Here is a 23,894-nt window from a genome sequence, read left to right on the forward strand (position 1 = left end):
GAATTCGAGCTTACATTCGCCTTTTTTATGTCAACATTGATCGAGTTTAGGATGGTATGACCGGTGCTTAGTACAGCGTGTCGTAATCAGCGAACAAAGCGGGTATTTTATTGTGATTTACATACAGAAAGTGTCACTGTGGGCTTGCCCTGTGACAGTGGACCGGTGTGCGCGGAATCCGACGCGCGGTCTAACACGTGAAATGACATTTTGACGGATATGTTACGTTACGCTAACGACGAATAATCGAGTTATTTTGGTGAGTAATGTTGTGTTTTAAAATTTTTTAAGTTATAGATTTGTTTATTTTTTCTTGTATTTAGAATGAAAATAAAATAAATGTATTTATTGTATATTTAAACGGTGATTAATATTAATAACACGTCAACATTTATTGCTGTAAAAAAAATTTTACACAATATTTAACGGACCACCTTTCAATTACATTTAAGCAATAGTTTCCTTCATTCACATATACATTATAATTTTATGGATATTGCTTCTATATTTGCAGTAAACAATAATAATGAAGTAATTTTACACGACTATCATACGTTGAACGTAATCCTACAACCGATTCGCAATGTAGGGTCAACTGTTATTCTCATTTTCAGTAACTACATAAATATAACATATAATTTATTAATCAGCTTAATAGATTATTCGTTTACACGTGCTTTTATCCTTCATCTATTTATCTATACAATACCCTTTCATTTCAATATAATAACAAATCACAAATATTATAAATATTTTAGTTTCACGGTAAAAAAAATAACAAATATGTATTGTTTGTAAATTATAATTTGTACTATATTGACTTTCCATTAAGAGCTTAAGGATTTCCGTAAACATTAAATTGAAACAAATATTTCTCCTCGATCGTTACGAAGGCTTATTCGAAAATATTCGATATTGGTTAATGGAGGTGTAATGGATTAATTTCGCCCAATGATCTGGTGCGAACAACAAGCCAATTCGATACTATCAATCGTATCTGCTGAAAATATATTGCTTATTCGAGAGCTATCCACTCTTCCCTTAAATTATCGACTTCCATCATTTAGGTTGGACACTAATTGAGCCGATAAAACAAACTTAAGATTAGAAGCACCACCCTTAAAAAAGTTTGATGTTTTAATCAATTTATACGTTTATGTTTTTTGTATAGGTAAATATATAACCTTTAAACATTTTATATTTCAAATATAAAATTTAATTTGTTTGATTTGTTATGCATATATGTATATTCAACAGGCAACATTCGAATCATATTCGTTTTATTCCATTCATTTTATATATAATATTAATATTAAAAAATATGCGATTATTTTCGGCGATTCAATTTGATAATTAAACATTTTAATATAAAATAGACTGTACAATAAAAACTCTTATGCCAATCGAAAATAATGTCGATCACAATTTCTAGTAATTTTCGACTGAACTATTATCGATTCTAAGCACGATCGTAACTTTATAAAACTTTCAAGTTGGAATTCCTTTATATGTTTACCGGTAAACATTTCCAATTTTGGCCCGAGGAAATGTTTTATTTCATTCACACTATACGTGATCGAGAATATGTGACAGCTTAGCAATTGGCAGACACAGGTGGCACTTGACAGTTTACGAATTTTCGAATGATAATGGATTACCTGTATCTTTTTTTAGTAGTTTATACAATACTTTATAACAGAGATACGAATATTTTAACTGTATGATAGGGTTTTATGTAAGCCAGTAGTACCACCTATTCATCACATTATATTCTATGGGCAAACACCAATACTTTGTATTGCTGTGTTCCGGTTTAAAGGACGAGTGAATCAGTGTAATACAGCTACAAGGAATATAAGATATTGGTGACCAATCTTGGTTGCGCATTGTAATGGATAATACTATTTTTAACAGTGTCAATGTATATAGGCAGTGATGGCAACATACCAGGCCTTTTCGCCAGTCTGGATTCCTACATTAAAAAAATATATCGTAATCAACATCCTGTAAGCTCACTTTCAGAGAAATCAGCTATATTTCAATTTATCAGAACAGTAATGATGTTCTAAATTAACGCGCAGCTGTGTATCGATCAGCTTTCAGCTGCATTGCAAAATTAGGATACCGATTGTTTTAGCTTTAATTTACATTTAGCAGTAGTATTTCCTTTCATAGTTTTGAGTTGTTTATCAGAATGTTCCAAATATATTCGATCATTCAATATATGTTTATGGTTCAATTATTTGAATAGATTTCTCCCATAAATCTCCCACAATTTAGTATAAATTATTTTTGTCTTCTACTTAGACTGTATGCAGTACGATTATAATTTACTGTAGTTTATCCGTTAAAATGTATAAAATTTAGTAGCAATATGATTATTATCTCAATGTGTCACATTAATTAGTTAAAATTAGGTATGATATTCATTCATTTCAGGTATTCAATACATGTTATCGACTACGACACAGCATACATAATATTTATACTGTGTTCTTCAGTAATTAGAGATACATTTAAACACCGACTACTTTTTTGGTGTTCGTATTTTTTTTATGTCATAGGTATGCATATATGGCAAATACGCCACCTGATGGTAAGTGGTCACCACTGCCCATCGACTTTAGCGCCGTATGATACTTGTAGCCTATGCACCACCAGTTTGGGAACTAACTATATTACTTCCATTATACCTTAGGCACGGGCGGTTACACTGCCTCACTCACCCTTCAAACCAGAACACAAGAGTATTAAGTATTTCTTCTAGGCGAGAGAATATATGATGAGTGGCTGGTACTTACCTAGACGGGCTTACACAAAGCTCTACCACCAAGACGTCATTGTTAAATAAATAAATATATGTTGATTTTAATAAATGATTAATGTGTAAATTTAATATTTGATGTCGAACAGTGCTGGATAGGAATGAGATGAAAACTCAGTAATAGTTTGAGCATAATTTAGTATAAATAGTTATATTCATGGAATATTCATTTGTATATTATGAATAAGCTAAAATTTGATTTGATCTCAATTATTGAAAGTCTAGAGTCAACGTTTTATCGACAACAGGAACTACAGTACTAAAAACCCGAAACGCCTCTTAGTAGTCTTCATTTTGCTTAAGCCGAAAATAAACCTGAAATATTATTAAAATTAAATCGCATTCTAGACTTGTTTGGGCTTAAGAAGGCGGAAGTTTGGGTTTGTTTGTAGAGTTTACGTTTGAAAACTAAGTAATGTTATAAATTGGTAAATATATGCTTGTCCGTCACACCATTTCCCCAAATGATCGATATGCTATAAAATTAGGATTTTATTGCTTTTTTCTTCAATGTTTAATTGTATTAAGGATTCCTATAGCTAATGGGGGTTCTGTAAGTAAAACTCTTGAGTAAGTGCCAGAATCACCAAAAACAGCGTCATTGTATATCTTTCCATGGTGCCTTTTACTTACTCTTACATTAAATAGGAAATTATTGCTATAGTTTAATTTATCTATAGGAAATCTTAAAATGTCATATAAAGCAGCGGGTACTTTTATCGTATCGGATCTTATTGTTACTAAGCAAATTTTATATACATTTTTGTCCAAGCGTTAATTGTCGATATAAATAGTAAAATTAACAAAAACCTCTTTAATGTGCATCAGCTTGGATGTTTCATTTCACTTCACACTAAAATATATTCTCTTAATAAAAAAAGTGAGGTACTTAAGTGAAACAATGTTTTATTCAATTACCTTTTTAATTCATACAGATAACCAATCAGACGATGTGTTGCTGTCAAGACCGCCCGTGAAGTCTCCGAGCACACCTTCCCAAGCCACAACACCAACAAATAAACGTAAGTGGAAATTAAATGTTTCGTAAACCGTCATACACATTATACTGGGCTGTGTATCGAATACGTATTATTTCAGTTTGGAAATATTGTTATTATAATAAATTTATGATTTATTCGAAAATAACATAATTATTTCCGTTTTAATTATATTTGCTTTTATTAATCCGATGAAAATTATTTATATGAACCAATCACAGAGACGGAAGCGAGTATTAGTGATTAAGTTAATTAACTATGAATAAATAGGAATTTAGTGATATAATTTTGTCGATGTACAAATTAATGTGGCATTAAAATTTAATACAGTAGAGCTAAAAAAAAATAACAAATGATAAATAAAAAAAAAAAAGCTCCCGGCTCAAATAATCATAACATTCTAATGAACTCCAATAAGGTATCGAGGTTATTGTCATTATATGTCATTGTAATATATGGGCAAGGAATACTATATTAGAAAAAAAAAATAGAAGTTTCTCAGATTTCTTTAACAAATAGAAAACATCTGATTATCTTCAAACAGCTAAACATATCTTCATGTACAGTTGAGAACACTCTCGATCGATCTTTCAAATGAATATCGGTACATTTGTTATTCGCTACGATGCACAGACACACAACACTCCTCTTTTTGCATCGGGAGTTAAAACAGCACGGACGCAAGTCTGCGGAGAAACAAAATAAACTATTACTTAGTTACATTTGGGTTTTTTTTTTAAAGTTTATATACTTTTAACGTGTCGTTAAACAACTTAAAGCTAAAGATAATAAAATTAAGTATTTTATACGTTATATAATTACGTGTCGTATATTTTTTGTTTTGAGTTATAGATGTGTTACATACTATTTGTCAATCTATTCGAAACATAAAATCATTCTAAACTTAAAAGACATTTTTACAAACATATTCTTGATGCTAGTTCCCGTCTGGATATGTACTTCCCACTCGTATCTTATTCTGCCGCTACGTATTACTTCTTAGTATTACAGTGTTCCAAGTTTAAGAGTGAGCCAGGATAATTACAAGCACTAGGAACCTAATTTCTTAGGTCCCAAGGTTAGAGGCGCATTGGCAATGTTAATAGTTGAAATGGTTAATATTTCTTATGCTGTCAATGTCCATTGGAAGAGGAAACCACCAATTGCAAATTTCAAGTACACCTGTTGCAAATAAAAACATATTATACTTTTTAAAAAAAACTAAATAATGTAAGTAACTCTAAATTGAACTTGATTTTTTTTTTGTTATACGTTAATTATTATATAATAACATAACAATTTCAAACATTTTCTATGAATTAAATAACTCTTTAAATTTTACAATTTTTATCAACAACAATATCGGGATTCTATGTTTGTTGTTTCGTGCACAAATAAAAAAGGTTTTTTTTAACAATAAATAAATACTGTATATAAATATGTATATGGTAAGAATGTGTGCGTGTGACTTCGTTCGAGAATATTTTCTCATATCACAATACTTTGAAAAATGTCTCAAGATGAAAGATAAAATAAAATGTGCGAATCCAGAGCAAGTATGCTTATGTATTGAAATAATATGAGTTATGAATCGATGTAAATGATTTTTTTTATGTTTTTTTCATAAGCTAGAGAGTTTGAATGTATTACCAAAAAGTACTCACTTATTTTTATTTAATTTATAAACACAGTTAAAATAATTTGACCAATTTTTCAATCAATTAAGCGTGCTATGTTTAATTCTATGATTTTATATCGATTAATTATAAAAAAAAAAATAACGTGTCATAAGCCCAGTGCTTTAGGTCAAAACAGGTACATATACAGGTACATAATATGATTTTTTTGTATTATCACATTCATTTGTGTTTTTGTTTAAAGATTGGCTTAAAACTAGTTGTAAGCAATGTATAATAACAATGATATAATGTTTTCAATAGCGTAATAGGTATTATTATAGTGGTTATAAACGCTTGTAAACTTAATACTTTCTTCTTTGTTCTGGATACCTTGTTTGTAATTTACATCAGGTATCCTGTTTAATAGGACCCTTTGAATTTAACGTGTTTGTTATAGTTGTCTAATGTTCTAATTAGTGAAACAGATCTATTCACTCACGAAGACGCGCCCTTCTACGTTAAATTATCAGCGTGCATTAGTGTGAGTGACGTTCGTGCGTACAAGATGTCTTAGTGTGCATGAGATGACTAATGTAAAAAAAGAGACAGCAAAAATATAAGTTCGGTTATATTTGTATATGCACGCTGATAACTTAACGTGGAACGCACTTTCATGAGTGAACAGATCTATCATCTTATTTTTATTTCACAGGCGCGTTGTGTAAAAATGTTAATGTTCGTATACCCGTATTGGAACAGCTTCATGGAATAAGCTCGAAACCTTCTCCACAAAATGAAAAGAGACTTTTGTCCAGCTATGGAATATTTACAGAAATAAAATGAAATGATGTTAATATATTTTTACGAACCAATTTTCAATTAATATAAGGTTCCATACCGTGAGCTGACATTATGTAAATACGATGAAATAATACGAATTTCAATTTCAGACGATCCTGTTACTGACCCCAAAATTATAATGCCAAGCGTATGACAATAACCAGATTTCACTTGCTAATCGAGGGTTGGACCATGAGTAATGTCCATGCATCATGTTGCCTCGCTTTGAGTTGAGAATTTAATACGCGGGTTAGTTAGGTTTCGTAAACATATCGCACGTTTAATTCAATACCGTCACTATCATAATAAAGCAAATTTTACAGGAGAGCTGTTTAAAGATTTTAAGAAAACTGTATTTGATATAAAAATTTTAAAGTTTACTTTACTCGAAAAAATGTATTTTTAATTTGTAACGACTATTATTCTTAACGAAGGGAGGTATAAATATTTTTTGTACTATTATTTAATCATAAGTTATTCAATATTTTAAATTATAGTGACACTTTACTGTTTTGAAATAAATTATATATATATATATATATATATAATTATAGTGTCATTTTATACTCAAAAGTGTATGGAAATTCAAAAATAATAATAATTCATATTTTTCATCTAGCCGATCATTATTCTGTTGTTTGGTTGTATAGCGAAAATAAAGTAACGAAAATGAAAAATAAACGAAAAAACAACACTTCTAGTGGAAAGTGGTCACCGATAATATCTGCTTGGTTTACTACTTATAAAATACGTATAAATTATTCAGAATTCAAACCGTAATTTATAAAAAAAATATATAAATTTTGTAAATTATAATAAAATTATTTTAGTGCACTTAAAAATCAATAAACATAATAATAAAAAAACATATAATTTTGCTAGCAGATGTCTAAATTTAAAGAAATCAAAGTTAATTAAATATATCATAATTTGGGACAAGTCATAACGTCATTAAACATCATGAAACATTAATTGCAGATAATTTTATAACACAAAATGTTTTTAATAATTTGAAAAGCGTCACAAAACAAACAGTGACACTTTTGGAATCGCAGTATACAAGCAATATTTAATTAATGGTAACAGACAACTGGCCTTAAACAAAAAATGTCGTTTTATTACTTATGTCAATCCTAAGATTCCCGAAGCATGAGAGTCGAAAGCTGACAGTAAACTTAAAATGTCGGTTTAACACTCAAAATAATTGTATTTTATAAACAACGACCCGTACTTATCCGTTTACTGTCGTTGTAGGAATAGACAGAGGAGAGGAGTTCGTTTAGTGTCGATCCGCAACTACTGCTTTCTTGATCAACGGCTGCGAATTAAGACACAAGAATCGAGGCAAAATGTAAATTCCGCTCTCAGCAACTAGATGGTGTTAAAATATAAATTTTCTTAAATTTCGTTTAGTGAGGGTATTGGAATAAGCGTGCGATATTTCATTAGTTTTCTCGGAAAATAAAATGTTGTATTAACATAATAACTAGAACTCCTAATTATTGAAATATAATACGGTATGGTAACACAACGAATATGTAAGTCATATTAATATTAAAATAAAAAATGACAGGACAGTAAAAACGTTACTCTTAAATAAAATATCACAATTTATAAAAATATTAATTGATATTTGTCATCTTATATTACTTTTAAATAAAGATGGGTCTTAAAATTCGTGTAGAAAGTTTTTTTTATTGAAAATGTTTCTTAAAATTCCAACATTTTTTTTATTAGAACCATACATTATTCGGTAAAACTAATCCATATATGTATATTTGACTAGTTGTCGCCCGCGACTTCTCTCACGCGCATAAACATAGCCTATGTCTTTCCTTGGAGTTTAAGCTTGCTTTATATAAAATTTTATTAATTTCGGTTCCGTGGTTTGGTTGTGAAAGACCGACAGAAGTAACTCTACCTGTCTAGGTAGAGTTACTTTCGTATTTATAATGTTAGCATAGATTAAGATTAATTTATTGAATTTATGATTCAATATTCTTCTTCTTTATTGAGTAAATATTATCTTTTATTCTTTACCTTTATATGAACTACAATATATTTCAAAATTAAAATGTCGCATTAGTTACATGGTAATAATTGTGAGATAAAAATACGATAAAGTATCTATTAACAACTACACTAACTGGAGCCTAAATGAGATACTATAAAATCAATCGTTTCCAAAGGCCTATATCATTTACATCATACGATTTCACCTAAGAAATGTATTTTAATAATTGATTTAATCAATTAACGTAATATCTATATTACCCTAAGAAGAAATGGTAATAACCTTAATACAACATTCATAGAACTCTGCTTTTACTCGATACAATTGCTTTATGACCCTTTGAACGTATGCCAAAAAAGCGCCACCAGTTATCGTGCCGGCCTTTTGGCACAATAGTCCGGATCTATACGGCGATTATGTCATGCATCGCAATTCCGAACGTCCGTCCGTTTGTTGTTCTACAGTCGCCACAAACAAGTATTACACGAAACTTTATGGTTATGTAGTAATTCAGTGAAACGTGTGTGCGAATAGAATGATATTCCTGGAAGGTCACCCTTGTGTGTTTGATTTATGGTTTGAATCTCAATAACATATTGCATCGATTTGAGCTCAAAAATTAAATGTTACACATTATTGTAACCTGCCATGTCACGTCTTGATTTGGAGATTTTCTTTTAACAACAATTTAGGTATAAGTCATTATTTCTACCGATGTGATCCTTGAGTAACCATACTCACATAGAAATCTTCAGTATTTATAATTTTTAATTTTTTTTATATTAAAAATCAGATCGTTGTAAACACACTATTATCATTGAAAACTATTCCAACTAGTTTATTTATAAACAAAAAAATAATAATTAAAATAAAGACAGTAAAAAGAAACAAATATATTTGCTTGCGGACTGTACTATAAACCTAGATTATCTCTGAATGTGGACCGAATGGGAACAAATCCCAATTTAAATATACTTTAAAAAGAAGACTTGACCTAAATAAAAAGTTCAGTGAATTCCTCTATGCCATTATAATATCAAAATAATGTATGCATTTCAATATTGAGCATTGATATTTATCATTGTAAAACAACCCATGATGATGTCCTCCTGACCAGTTTCGGTCACGGCGGACATATTATAGTGCTAAGGGTACGATTAAGCACAAGTCCACTTTCTATGATTTACACTCACATACTGTGAAGGGACGGCTATTTGACAGGACCAGAGTGAGTTCAAACGAAAACACGAAGGTCCCGTCCCAGTATTATTTTATTATAAACTAGCTACTAGGCCAACGAACCAGTTACATATATGTACACCTGTGAGGCTTATAGTCACTCAAAAAGCATTTAAATACATATAATGTTTTTATTTTGTTATCGTGTACAATTCCCTTTGGAGAAGTTCATGCCTTAGCAATTGCTTGTTCTTTCTCTATATATTTGGGGTCAGCGCAGTTCGCAAACAGCATGCAAAGGACACCGGAGTTTACCGCCATACGACGGTTGAGGCGCTTAAAAACTTGATTGATGAATGCGCTTAAACAAAAATCGCAGCGGCTGTTTCGACATCAGATTGAAATGGGCTCTATGCTACTCTACCGAAACAACACAGATAATATACTAACTATTATCGCTAAGAGTTGAGCATCAATAATGGTGTGTCTGTTTTACACAATGATTAACCTAAAATTGATATTATTTTTAGTTGGCAAGAAAGAGAAAGCAATATTGGCAGTCCTACCAAAAGCTGCGTTGAAAAATCCAAAAGCATTTTATCTTCTCGGGTAAAACAATCAGCTGATCGAATAGGCAACCCTTCAAGAGCCATGAGTTCTTTCATTGTTTATCATTAAGGTTTTAACTATCAATTGCACTAAAAATTAATAGGCATAAATTCCAAAAATACACGCTATCCCCCCTATCTCGTATTATTAGTGTGGGTAACCAAAGGTACAACAGAATTAGCACCCATATCGACTATTAACTTGATAAACAAAAAATAATTACCTAAGTGCTTCTTTTTCCAAACACACGATATAAAACGAAATGTTCTAAATTTGTTATTTATAATTTTATAATTATACATTTTTATAAAAATGTTATTAAAACATCAAAAACGGTTTTCCACCCTAAACCTTTTTTCTTAACGCCTATATAACATGCATGATTACGTTGCGCAGTGGAAGCGTTCAATCAATCTTGATGACCTGCAAGTCTAGAAACGTAGGGGCTCGTTAGTCTAATATTAGCCCACGCTAGTAACGAACTACATGTAATATCCAACATCCTTTATTTCCATATTGGGTTTGCTTTGTGTACCAATTCATTGCAAAATAGTCGTGTAGGAGTCTAAGCTGTTATTACTAGTTTTTTTTATTCAAACGATATAGGCATTTTTTTTCGAAGATATTTTTTAAATTACATTTTAGCAGCTTACAGAGTCATCGGAAATATGACATAAAACCAGATAGGTAGGTAGGTAAAATAAAAAGTTAAAAAAATGAATATGTTCCGATAAAATGTATTGTTATTCAATATTTAAATATGTTATTGTTATTTTATTTTTTTAAATCTTGTATTAATTATTATTTCCTTTTAACTGTTATTACAAATTTAGTAAGGACATCGTGCACTCATATGACAACACAGTTTATTGTTGCCATTTACATGGCAATTGAAGTCACTAAAACGTAACGAAAAGATATTTTTAAGATTTTTATGCAATATTTAAAACATCAGTGTTATTCTTAGTTGAATGTTGTTTAACTACTAAGTTAACTTAAATTTTAAAAGTAATACGAAAATTTATAACGTATAAATTTAAATCTAGTTTGATTAGAGTAATTGCTTGTTTGAAAAGTTACATTGTTTTGTGAAGTATAACATATGATGCATATATATACTTCGTATTATAAGTAGTAAATAATTGAATTAATTTTACACGCATACACATTGTTACAATTGTATTAAAAGTGAACGTTTAAGATTAATGTGAAAATTAAATAACAAAAATATGTATTAATATTGAGTAACAAGACAATTTATAGGAACAATTTAAATTGTTTCACTATTTATTATCATTCAACATTCATATTATATCATAAGACGTCATCGGTTAGAATCAATACTTTCTTATATCGCTGAAGGTCATCAAGAAAGGTGATAACATTCTTATTTTTTATTCGTTCATTTATTTAATCGTTGAGATATTGTATATTTATTTTCATGCAAATGTAATAAAATATTTTCAAAAAAATAAGATTACAAATAATATTCCAGTCAAATATTTCACTTATCAGTGTAATAAAAATGTTGAATTATTTTTCAATATGTTAAATCCAAAGAAGGCATACAGATAGATTGATATTTCGTTAGCATGACAGTTCATTCCAAATATAACTTATAGTCTATTGTTTTGTTAAGTTCCTCTCCGTTATTCACCCCTAAAATGGGAAAGTATTGTGTGAGCAATACTAATTAGCAATAACTAATTTAAATCGCGTCTGGCGATAATATAGATGCGTGTTAGTATGGAGCAGCCGTCGGCGGACTCCCCTCGTGGCCGGCTCGTAGCGCGCGTACCGCTCGCGTACACGTCTCCGCGTAAAAATAAAGTCCACAGCGCGCGTCTGCGCACTTCAACTCATTTATAATTATTAGTAAATCGCGGCGCGAGCGCACGACTGCCGTGACCGGGCGCGCTTGCGAAAAAGAAATTCGTTTCAATTCAAACACACGAACCCTTACGTGACATAGACTGTGACGACCGACGCGAAATCCCTATCATGAGAATTAACTTGTAAACGAAACGACTCCTACGCATAAAACACCGGTATTTCGTAACGTGTGAGATCACAACTGATTAAAAATTTACAAGGTTTTTCATTGATTACCGAAGTGAAATAGTGATAAAAGTGAGTTATTTATTTTAATTATGCCTGAAAGGCCAAAGAGACGCAAAAATAATAAAAATAAACGGAAGAATAATAAAAATAATCGAAGTGATGTAAATAAAAATAATACAGAAGAAAATGAAACTACCGTTGTGGAATCTAGCTCGGATGTTACGACGGAAGTCACAAATGAAAATAAAAACGAAATAGTTAAAGAAGATTGTGATGAACCGATGAACTTAACATGTGAGAACTTACCTGTGCATATCAAGTCTAAAATAAGTACTTTAGATGAAGCACAACAATGCGATACCACACAAAGAAAGCAAAATAGTGATGATGACTCTCTTGTATTACCGTCGTATATCGTTGAAACTCCTGACCAAACTATTAAAATAAAGCCAAAATTAGATAATGGAATGAAAAGTAAGAGTTGTGATAATGATGATAGCCCTACCATAGTTGAAATCACTGAAGATGTAAATAATCAAAGTGATAAAAAAATTAACGCTTCTGCTATTGACAGTAGCCAAGCAATAGTAACACACGATGAATCAAATATCGAATGGGAAAATGTAGACGATTTTAAATTACCCCAAACAGAATTGATCGAAGGTGTGTTATCGAGTACAACAATACCACTCAATGTTGCTGAATGTGAGCACACTAAAGCTCTCAGCCCTGAAGAGGAATCATCCTTGCGAAATTACTTACAAACATTGAACTTATCCACAAATTCTACAAATTTTAACGCAGGAGATATTAAAACAGAAATAGAACAGCTTATTAATCGCGAAGTAAAATACAGACTTCGAAGAAAGGGCTTTACTGAAGATATTATATACCCTCGTGCAGGAACATCAAGATCTTTAGGCGTAATTGATGAAGAGGGAAGTAGCGGGTCTTCTAAAACATCACAGCGCCACTCATATTTAAGTGATAAAAAAAGTGATACTGAGGAACTGGAAGATGAGGTATTTGAATGTAAAAAAGAACAAAATCTTAGAAATAAAAATATTGATTTTATGACCCAAACATCTAGACATTTAATACCGCAAAAATGTATTCGAGTAGATGCAAAACTTAAGGAGCCTGAAATATCTGAAGCACGAGGTGATTGGACCGTCAAGACTGTTGAAAAATTGTCTGGAGCTGAATTAGTTTATTTGACTGACTCTTCCAGTAGTACTAGTTCCATATATGATGCGAATGATGATTTTAGTAAAGGTGAAGAAGCTGATACGTCTGTGCGCATAATAACTCCAACTATTGAGGTAACCGATGCAGAAACAATGCTTTCAAATACGTTTTTAGTAAAAAATTATAATATCAATGCTAAAGAACCTCGAGAAAATGATATAAATGACGATAAGATTAATCTACAGTTATTAAATAACAAAGACTCAGATGATATAAAAACATGTGACTTTTCATACAATGATCCACATTCGAATGGCAATGAACATGAAATTATTGTTTTAAGTACTGATAATTTAAAAACAAATTTATTCGTTAAAGATTTGGAGGACGAAAACATATTATCAGAAAAATGTGACCTAGAACAGAAAAATGAACAAATAAAAATAAATAAAAAATCTCCAAATGATATAGACGAATACGATCTTGAAATAAAAGTTCTTAAGTGCGAACTGAATGATGCTATAAATAACTTAATAAAAGAAGTCACTTCTGATTCTGAAAATAGTAATGAATGCTCAAAGGACACATTCAAACGTCAAGATTCTTCTAGCAGTATTGATTCTTCCCAATGTACAGCTAAATATAACCCAACACATTCTTCCCTTAATGACGTATCCAATTTAATACATGACGAGGAATATGAAAATATAAATAAAGAAAATATGGAAAAAAGTTCAAGTGCTAGTCATGTAAAAGATGTGCTTCATTGCGTCACTACAAAACTTCCATTAATTGATAAAAATATAAACAACAAAAACATCTGTCCTACGACTCTAAGGGACATATGTCTTAAAAAAATTTCTTCTTTTCCATTCGGAGAAAAGATATTAGAAGAACTAGCTTATGTATCTCAACGACTACAAAATACCGTTCTTGCTTCACAATCTCAAGAGATTATCCCAAGCACAACTCAATCCCGTAAGGAAAATATTCAATTGCCTCCTCCTCCAATAAAACCAAGGAAGTCATCGTTGAAAATAACTAAGGAAGAACAAAATAAACCTCCTGTGCCAGCACGTAATGAATTAATTTATGAATGTTTATCTCCATCTCAAAAAATGTTGATGGAAAAGACTAATACAATAATAGAAAAAGATGAGATACCTCAAAAGGTTGAACCGTACATCAGCAGAGCTGATGAAAAGGACAAAAATAATCAAAAAGAGTTAATAAGTGGAAATTCTATAGAAAAGATTCCAATGAAATCGCAAACTGGAAGCAGATTATTAGCTTTACTTCGTGATACGTCTAATTCACCAAAATTAAATTCATCTACCACATCAAATGTAAATTCTAAATCATCACAAGTAAAACATAACAGTGAATCATATTCAAAAAGACTGTTAGAAGAAATTAACACGACAGAAATACCAACAAGAAATAAACATTATCCACCAGTGCTATATGATAATAGTCCGAGATATGTATCACCGCGTAGGTCTAATATGTCTTCTTATTGTTATGAGAGTGATTCTGGAATTAGAGATAAATCATTTCATACTATGCAAAACAGCAAGAAATATTTTCATTATTCCACTGGCAATTTAAGCAAAGAAATCGAAAGTGATATTACTTCAATTCAAAACATGCATAGATATTGTACGAACTTAAGAGACCAAAAAATCAAAAACGAAGACATCAGGCCTCGCAGACCATCTTTGCCTAAAGATTTATGCGATCAACAAATGGAATATATTCGCCAAAAAGAAAAGGAAGTAGATGCAGAGATACGTCGATTAGAGCAGGAAAATTATAAAAAAAATAATAGAGGTCCTAGAGCTCCAATGTTTTCAGATAAAGAAAGCGGTTACGACCAAACATTTGATTCAAAAAATAATAATTATTCAAAAAAGTATTTTTCTGTCCATCAAACTCCTACGCGTCCAGAGAGAAGTAAAATATCCTCTTTGTTTAGCAGCAGTGAAGAAGAATTACTTAGAGAAAAAATGTATTCCGAATATGTTAATCAAATGGCTGAAAGAGAGCAAAGGAAACAGCAAAAAGTTATCAAGATCACCCAAACACCTATCCACAGCAATGCAACATCAAAAAGTATGCCAGCACTGGAAAGTTTTAATTCAATGAACAATCGTATAGAACAGGAATTTATATCAAAAGCCAAAGAAAGATGGTGTAAATTAGGTATTGAAGATCCCGAAACTGAAGACGAGCGAGAGAAAGGAAATAATGTTTATAGGGAACCAAGAGTAATAGAACATAAAATTAAAGTGATTGAATCCGGTGAAGAAAAGGATGTTCAAAAACTGCCTAGTCATATGCAAGAATTTGTGAGATTTACTGTAAATGATAAGGGCGACGAAAATGGTTGTACTGGTGAGTCGGATTCCGAACAAGCATCTGCTCATGTTGTGGTCTTTTGTGCAGTGGTTATTTTAGTATTAACAGTTGGCAAGTTTCTATTAAGACTTTTACGAAAACAGTGATACTAATACGTTAAAATTTAATATTTAGCTTTAGTTGTTTTCGTGTATGTGTTTTTGCATGGATGTTGAATTAATATTATTGACTATATGAAATGAATTGCCATAGTTCTTATCCGATAATCAGGTAAGTTTATATATCTCCATTTATTGTGTAAATAATCTTAGGCTAGTTCTGTTCAGACTGTTCTGGTTATGTGATACACAAATACTTAACTTGAAGTTTTTCTAATAGAATTTAAAACATATGACACGCTAGAAACCAAATTTAGGTTTCGACTTATAAAATCATAATTTGTAATTGAGACTGTTTGTGCTTGATGCATAAATTATGTATTAAAATCGTATCAATTGAATTGTTTGCACCTATTTAATTTACTATGAAACATATATAGTTTTATATCACAGATATGACTTCGTTGCAATTATAACTTAAGTGACAGACAGCCGTTTGCAAGTGTGAGGTCGCGTGATAACTGTGTTATCACATTGACGAAAACATGAACAGATAAACAAATCATTAGGATCAATGCAACACCAGTGTGATATTATCATATCACACTGGTGTTATGTGATACGAAATAATAAAAACTATCGTTTATTATTATTTCAATTCTGGGTTGTAAACGTTACTAAAGAATTTCCTTACATAATTTAATTTTTTATACTAAAATTTCAGCGTAATCAATTATGTATTTCATTTTACCCCTTTCTTCAGTAAGAAACTGTGAACCAAGTGCGTCGTCCGTGAAAATATTTGGATCGTCTAAATCGGTACTAAATGGCCTTTGGTGACTCAAAGTCGCAAACTCATTCCTGTGATTTGTTTCGCACGCCCTTTGTCACTTCTTGATCATTAAATTAATTTATCAATTGTCTTGAACATTTCTTTATAAAACCAAGGATACATCTATAGTTTTGAGTCGATATAGTTTTACCTTTAAAATGAAATGGATTTAAATACGACTCTATGAATTTAATATAATAAACTTCTTTATGCTTAATAATTTCATACGATATATGTATTTATGTATATCTTTTCCTATACTGAGATTCATCAACCTATGATATGTTTAAAGTAAGGTAGTTATCTTTACAAACCAACATTGTTATATCTTATTACTCTAATTCAATGATATTGTACCTAATAGTGCTTTTTTTGTTTTTACTAATAGATTATGAACATTTCGACATGCATTTTGATTAGAATTTGGTAGCTGTCTATCTTAATTAACTTTGATGGTAATAAGCTTGATGGGATTATAGATCGTAGTTGCTCGTCGCAGTCAATTATGCAGGGAATGCGATGGAATTTCAATTAACGTGCGAATAACATCTACTTTACGCGATAAATACATGATCCAATATGACCGTCGAAATAATTAATAAACTTTAATATATTTGAAACGAAAATGGTATGCAATGGTCATCAAAACGGGTGACGTCAAGAATGATATCGTAACAATATTTTTATAAATGTCTGCATGTTGCTCGATGATGCAATGATCGAAACTATCATCTTATGTTTAATTTGTTTATTCATTTCCAAATCATATATTTCGCGGTTATTCGGAATTCAATTTATTTTCACTTTCTATAAATACGAATTATTTGAGATTCTGTTTTTGAAATTCTGAATCGTAATACAACATTAACTTGCTATAAATAAATATGTTCTAGCATATACACGTTGGCAAGTAGGTGTTACTTTTCTGGCGCTCCATTCACTCTCAAAGATCATGTTTAGTTGCAACGAGTAAATAGGTCTGGCTAAATTAGAATAAGCTATTATAGATAGGCTTCCGTTTACGTCAGTCATGAAGACAGCTTCAATTTTGCCTTAAAATTATTCTCTCTTTATAGAAATTGTTTATTAAATTATTATTATACATTTTATTAAATTAATACATAAACTTTAAATAGTCGTTACGAGGTTAACTAGTTCAGTATAAGAAATTAGAATGCATCGTATTTTTTAATGTACCAGTATGGTACCGGCAGAGTAGATGGAGCTACAATTTTTTGAGGTCGGATAATTTGTTACTCTTTAACTGGGTTACGTAGGATTTTTATCCACTAAAACTACCAAACTCCGACATTATAGTCAGAGTAATTTAGCTAAGCACATTGAGTAATCAAGTGTATTAGTGGCGAACTAATGTCATCAAAGTGGTTGTACTTATTAGCATTTTTGAGAACAGCCAGTGATAGCAAATAATTAATTAAAACAAACATATGTTGACAGATTTTGTACATTAGACAATCCTAGACAGACTTAATATGAGTTGAAGAATATTTTTGATTTATTTATGAATAGCTCTCAAGATTAAAGTAATTGCAATTAAATTACTTTACTAACGTTAATAATAAAGCGAGCAAAGTATCAGGAACAGCTTGTCTATTGTAGTATAATGTAAAACGATAAACATACCTCTCATGTTACCTACATTAATTTAGCGCATGAGAAATTTCGTAATATTGTCGTTTTGTGCATATTTACGTTGCTGTTTTCAATTACACAGAGTATCAGCTCTATTGATGGTTCATTGCTCTAAATTTTACTGAAGACTGTATTGTTAGTGCAAATAGGCTGAACATCCATAAAATATATCACGGGAAACAATGTTGATTCTATTTTTAGTATTAGTTCTTCGGATATTATTTAGCTTTAGCTTAAGTAGGTACGAAAAAACGATAGTGATTTAAAAAAAAAAGGAAGTAAATCTTTTCAATGTTTAGTGGAAAATTCGTTCGAGTGACAATGTCTGTTTCGAACGATGCGTTAAAAATAGCTGACCGTGAATGTAACTAGTTTATTGTATTGTTCTAGAAATGGAATATTAAATAACTCTAGACTTTTCTTTCTACGACTAGCTGTGCCCCGCGTTTTCATACGCTTCCATCCTAAAACTCAATAATCTTAACGATAACAAAACAATTTTTAATGGGTGTATGAATATTTCTTGTTATTACTTAATTAAGAGTATATGACTTAAATAGTGAAAAACAAATATGTACTAGACTAGACTCAGCCGAGAAAGGTAAATTAAGACTACGATATCTTGAAATACGCTCTATATTAATACAATCTTTCTCAATAGTATTAACATAATAGTTAGATTAATCTAACGATTAGATTATTAGAATTATATTTTATTATCCGTTTGATTTTATTAATTAAATTTGTATAGATATCAAAGCAATCTCCAACATCAGACTATCGTAATCCACCGCTTGACATAGGCCTCTCCCAAGGCGCGAAACATAAGATCTAGATCTTCTGTTTCTTCTAATTAAAATATTTTCTAAATCAATGTTATCACAAAGTAGACGATTGCTTTTGCTATATGTATGAAATAGAGGAATTATTTGCTGATTTAACGTATAAATACTGAATAAACAATATTATTATCAGTCTATGATTCTAAATTTACACATTTTATATCTAAACAAATGTGTTTTGATAGATGAGATAAGATAGATAAGATGATCTTACTCATATTATTACGCCAAAGAGTAGTATAGTATAGATTTTTCATTCAATTCAACAGGCTAATCTCAGCATCTAAAATTACCTCTAGTTAGATAGATAAAGATGTAAGTTATATTTGAAAAAAAAATCGCGGTATGTTACTTATTTATAAAGTTTCAAAATCACGTTATGGCCCCGGGGTTAGAGTAGTAACTTTTAATAAAGATGTTTAAAAAATTACTTTTTTACAAAAAACATCGATTTCACAAATATGATCAAAAAGTGGTAAAGCAAATCTATTTTCGTAAGAATACTTATTTGACCGATATTTGACATTGACGTATTTACTGCAGACATCTGAAAAAGAAAACAATTGAATGTATATATATCACATGGTGAAATCTAAATAGTTATATACAATAAAGCTATAACTATTAGTACGTACCTATATATCAATATATATTATATGTAAATAACAAATAAAATAATAAATGATTCCGTGTTTGTTTATTAATTTTGATTACAGATTATTTGCGAACAAGTGACCTACGATAGTTTAGTGTTTACTCACAGAAACTTGATGATTAATTCAGTATTATGTAACTTTGTAATATATAGGCCCTCTAAAGATATCTCTTAATAAACAGATGAAGAGAATTTTATGACAAATTAAAATGATAATTTACGTTTTTGATGAACTGCGGCGATATTAAATGAATACTTGACTATATTTTTAAGCAAAATTTCGCCTTGACATTTTATATTGCTTTTATTGTCAAATGACCTCGTTATTTGTCATTGGCCTTGGAATAATAATAATGTCAATTGTAAATAATGATAAATAAAAAGTAACTGGCATACTATTCGAAAGCGTTAAGATCGAATCTATAATGTACAAACCAATCAACGTCAAACACTATACGTCATTTCAAGTGCGTCCGTCAATAGTTATGAATTAACAAATAAATGAAATGTTGAATTAAAGCAATAAAAGTACACATTTCATATAGCTAATTCGAAGTATCAGGGTCCATAACAAAAGAGTAAATGTCAAAGAGCCCGCAGGCGTGCCGGAAACGATTTGACTGCGGAAGTGACGTCATCTGGGGTCGGGGACACTCGCACTACTGATAGCTGATATAAATCAAAATGCATATGAATATCGAGACAAAACATCGAAATATAAAACTATATTATCATAATATTACTGGTAGGTAGATCACCTACAAGGAAAACATGCAATAATCAGTTTATGACGCACTAAGGTTGTTTAGCACTTTAAATCATCATGTTTTTAAAAACGTGATTACTTTTTACCAAGTGAGGTAAATCAAAACATTATGACCTACCATACCTTTACCAAGTACACTTCAAGCTGTTTTAGATTAAGTTTATTATTATATTGTGAATTTAAAATAAATTATTATTAAAATAAGCAAAGAATTTTCCAACTGTTAGAACGAATGATACGAAGCCCATCGCTTTCGTGCAAATGGTTTCTACCTCAACAATTATTTTTAATTGCACGGACCAAAGAGTCTCACTTCTTGTTTTATTTTTAATGGTGTGAACACTGACTTCAGTAAATATGAACAGTTGAGATCTGAGGAAGTAATAGATTGTATTTGTTTAATAAGAACAGAAAAGTAGCTAAATATTATTTAGTATTTAATAAAGATATTTTCCTATACATTAAATAATACACAAAATTCTTGCTTGGGGACAATTTTGATAAAAAATTAAAACAAAAATAACGACACATGTTTATTAAAGTGCCAGGCCGTAAAAAATTAAATATTGGCAAATGTTCATAAAAAAAAGCAAGTTTTCACTATAGTACAAAATTACCAAACAATAAAAATATATGTTTGATAAACTCCAATCGGATAAAGCTATTATGAAAGTAAGGAATAAAAATACATCACGTATAAAAATATATACTTCTAGTCGTCTTATAAGAATCTAAAAAGAAATGAAAGATATATAACGCCTTAAGCAAAACTAAATATTTGCAAATATCTAAGACTACATTGTTACAATTAAAGATAAATACTTAAAGGAAGATAATCTTCTTAACTGATTATTTTCAATTAGCATTCAATTAATGTGATTTATATTGTTTCATATCTATTTATATTTAAGAAATAGAATTATTTATAATTTCGTATAATTATGTATTAATATTACCTATATTAAAATAACGAAACGTTTTAAGGCAAAAACATTTTATGAATACCTAAATGGTAGTATGTGAAAAATTAAATATGATTTAAATTTGATACATTCACGACGTAGATGATTAATTATTTCAGAAACAATAAATGGTTTAATTTTTATTTTGTAAGTTTTTTAGTTGTACGTGGCCAGTTTGATTGTTTTTTATTAATAAAGAAACATTAGACTAGTATAGTATAGTTTTTCTATTTATTCCATAATGTTGCAGTCTATAATAAAAATGTCTTGCATTATAAATACAAAATTTATATTGTTTATTTATTGTTAAAGCGCCATCTGTGTTTATAACGATGAAACGTCAAACGTAAACCTCAGAGATCGCCGCAAGATGTCTATTTTGCTAAGACTAAACACATGATTACACAATGTCCTCTGACTAACCGCAGGTAAATATAGTTTTTAGTTAAACTTGCCAATATTATATCACATATATTTTTGACGGCTTGATAAATACCTTGTCACATACATTATTATAACTGTATAATTATCACTATATACTTGTTGATCATGTGATCTTGGTTACTATTTAGGTACATTATATACTGACTATTGCGACAGTCCCCCCGCGTAGTCACCCTACTCTAACAAAGCCTTCTGATGTACTGTACAAAATTATTAGATTTTAAAATAATTATGATGTATTCCAAACAATAACATGATTATCATAAAAAAATAACAGTTTAAATTATTGCATAGTATTCATAAAATATAGTTTTTATTAAATTTATTAATTATTTAATTATATCTAATTTATAAAATTATGACATATAATAATGTAATCTATCTAAGATACACAAAAGCTATAATATATTAATATATTATTCTCAAAGATAAATTAAAAAAAAAAAAACATTTTGGGTGTGATTTATATAAGACCACGACGGTACAAACACATAAATAGAGAGAGCAATGGATATAAAGTAAGAGATTTTTTGGATTAAAAAGAAAAGATTAAAAAGTTTTCTTTAGTCCCGATTTCCATCGATAACATATCAGGAACATACCAATTTTTCTCAAACGTTGGGCAATGTGAGAAACATGCTCTGACTATCTTTTCTGCCTGGCGATAATTTATTTCGGTGTTAACAAATACAATCTAACAACACCACTTCCCGAAACACTAGGATTTCCCGTTTCTAACAACAGAATTTCCATATATCTCGTTTGAAATATGATGATCTTCCATTCAAAATGTACCTACCTATCTATTTTTTGATTTTCAATAATGCTTCCTACGTTATACACGTACATCTGTTAGTGAACCGGCCGGAACTGTTTTGAAATTCAATATGAAGATGACTCACACTCAAACAGGTGAAGTTAAATAAAAGCTTGTAACACAAATAGGTACGGAATAAAAAGTAATTTATAAGCCGTAGCTACAAAAATGACACTTGTTTTACGTGCCATCTACCAAAAAAAATATTACTAATGCGTTATCTCTTATAACAAGTCGTGAGTGATGGCGCCATTACATGTATTGTGAATCGATCAGCTCGCATGATGTCCTTTTGGGAGAAAAGGAAAATTTACCATCGTGCTTGTCACTGAAATATAAACCGTGTGACAATTGAATAAGAATCAAAATTGGTCGTGTTAAAAGAATTGAACAATAAAAAATGTATAGAAACATAACATTCGGTTGGTGTTATATTTTCTTATAATATTGTAATATTACTTTATAATATATTATAGTATATGTTTAACCTGGAACGTACCTACAATTATAAATATAAGATCTTATTACACCTGGGGACCGAATAGAAATGCTTTCAAAGAAGCGTCAATAAAAGATTACTTACCACATAGTTACAATTAGCCTTGAAAGATTTTTCTGACAACAATTTGACTGATTTATTATAACAACACTATGAAGAGATTTAAGTATGAATATCGTCAATAAATTTAATTTACGTACTAGTAAGATATATAGAATATATAACAATTTGAGCAAGTATCGTCAATATATGTTACCCTTTGACAGAAGTTACACTACAACTTCGTCCTGGTGATAAGTCATGTCAGTCGCAATTCATAGTCGGACGGTAGGGCCGTGGGAGAATCTGCAATGGGTAAGATTAATTAAAGTTGCGGTTGAATTAATAACGGCTGAGTTTGTGCCGGTCTTCCAGTGTTAGAGAATTACAAGGCGTATCATAATATTAGCGATAAACGATACCCAAAAACAAAGAAAAATAATACATCTTGTTAAAAATATAAAGGTAGTAGTTATCGAATACTGTATTAAAATGTAATCTTTTAATAATACAAAGTTAATTTTATTATATATAAGACAACCACGATATCTACATCGTATAAAAAAAAGACAATTTGCTTAAGTAAAATATATAGAA

General features: G+C 30.2%; 1 protein-coding gene across 16 annotated transcripts in view; it reads left to right on the forward strand.

Annotated features, from left to right (window-relative positions):
- Nucleotides 1-23,894, forward strand: part of LOC113401289 (uncharacterized) — a 149,081-nt gene that overhangs the window by 58,642 nt on the left and 66,545 nt on the right. For 5 of the 16 annotated variants that reach the window (XM_064215332.1, XM_064215336.1, XM_064215333.1 and 2 more), the window contains exon 1: nucleotides 11,839-15,726. In XM_064215332.1, coding sequence (XP_064071402.1) covers nucleotides 12,234-15,726 — 3,493 coding nt within the window. In that variant the 5' untranslated portion in view covers nucleotides 11,839-12,233. Of the gene's footprint in view, nucleotides 1-3,759; nucleotides 3,847-11,837; nucleotides 15,727-23,894 lie in introns of those variants that run through there. The other 11 variants (XM_064215338.1, XM_064215341.1, XM_064215340.1 and 8 more) reach the window with 5 other exon arrangements.

Source organism: Vanessa tameamea, chromosome 7 (genome assembly GCF_037043105.1).
Source record: "Vanessa tameamea isolate UH-Manoa-2023 chromosome 7, ilVanTame1 primary haplotype, whole genome shotgun sequence".
NCBI classification, from domain to species: Eukaryota; Metazoa; Arthropoda; class Insecta; order Lepidoptera; family Nymphalidae; genus Vanessa; species Vanessa tameamea.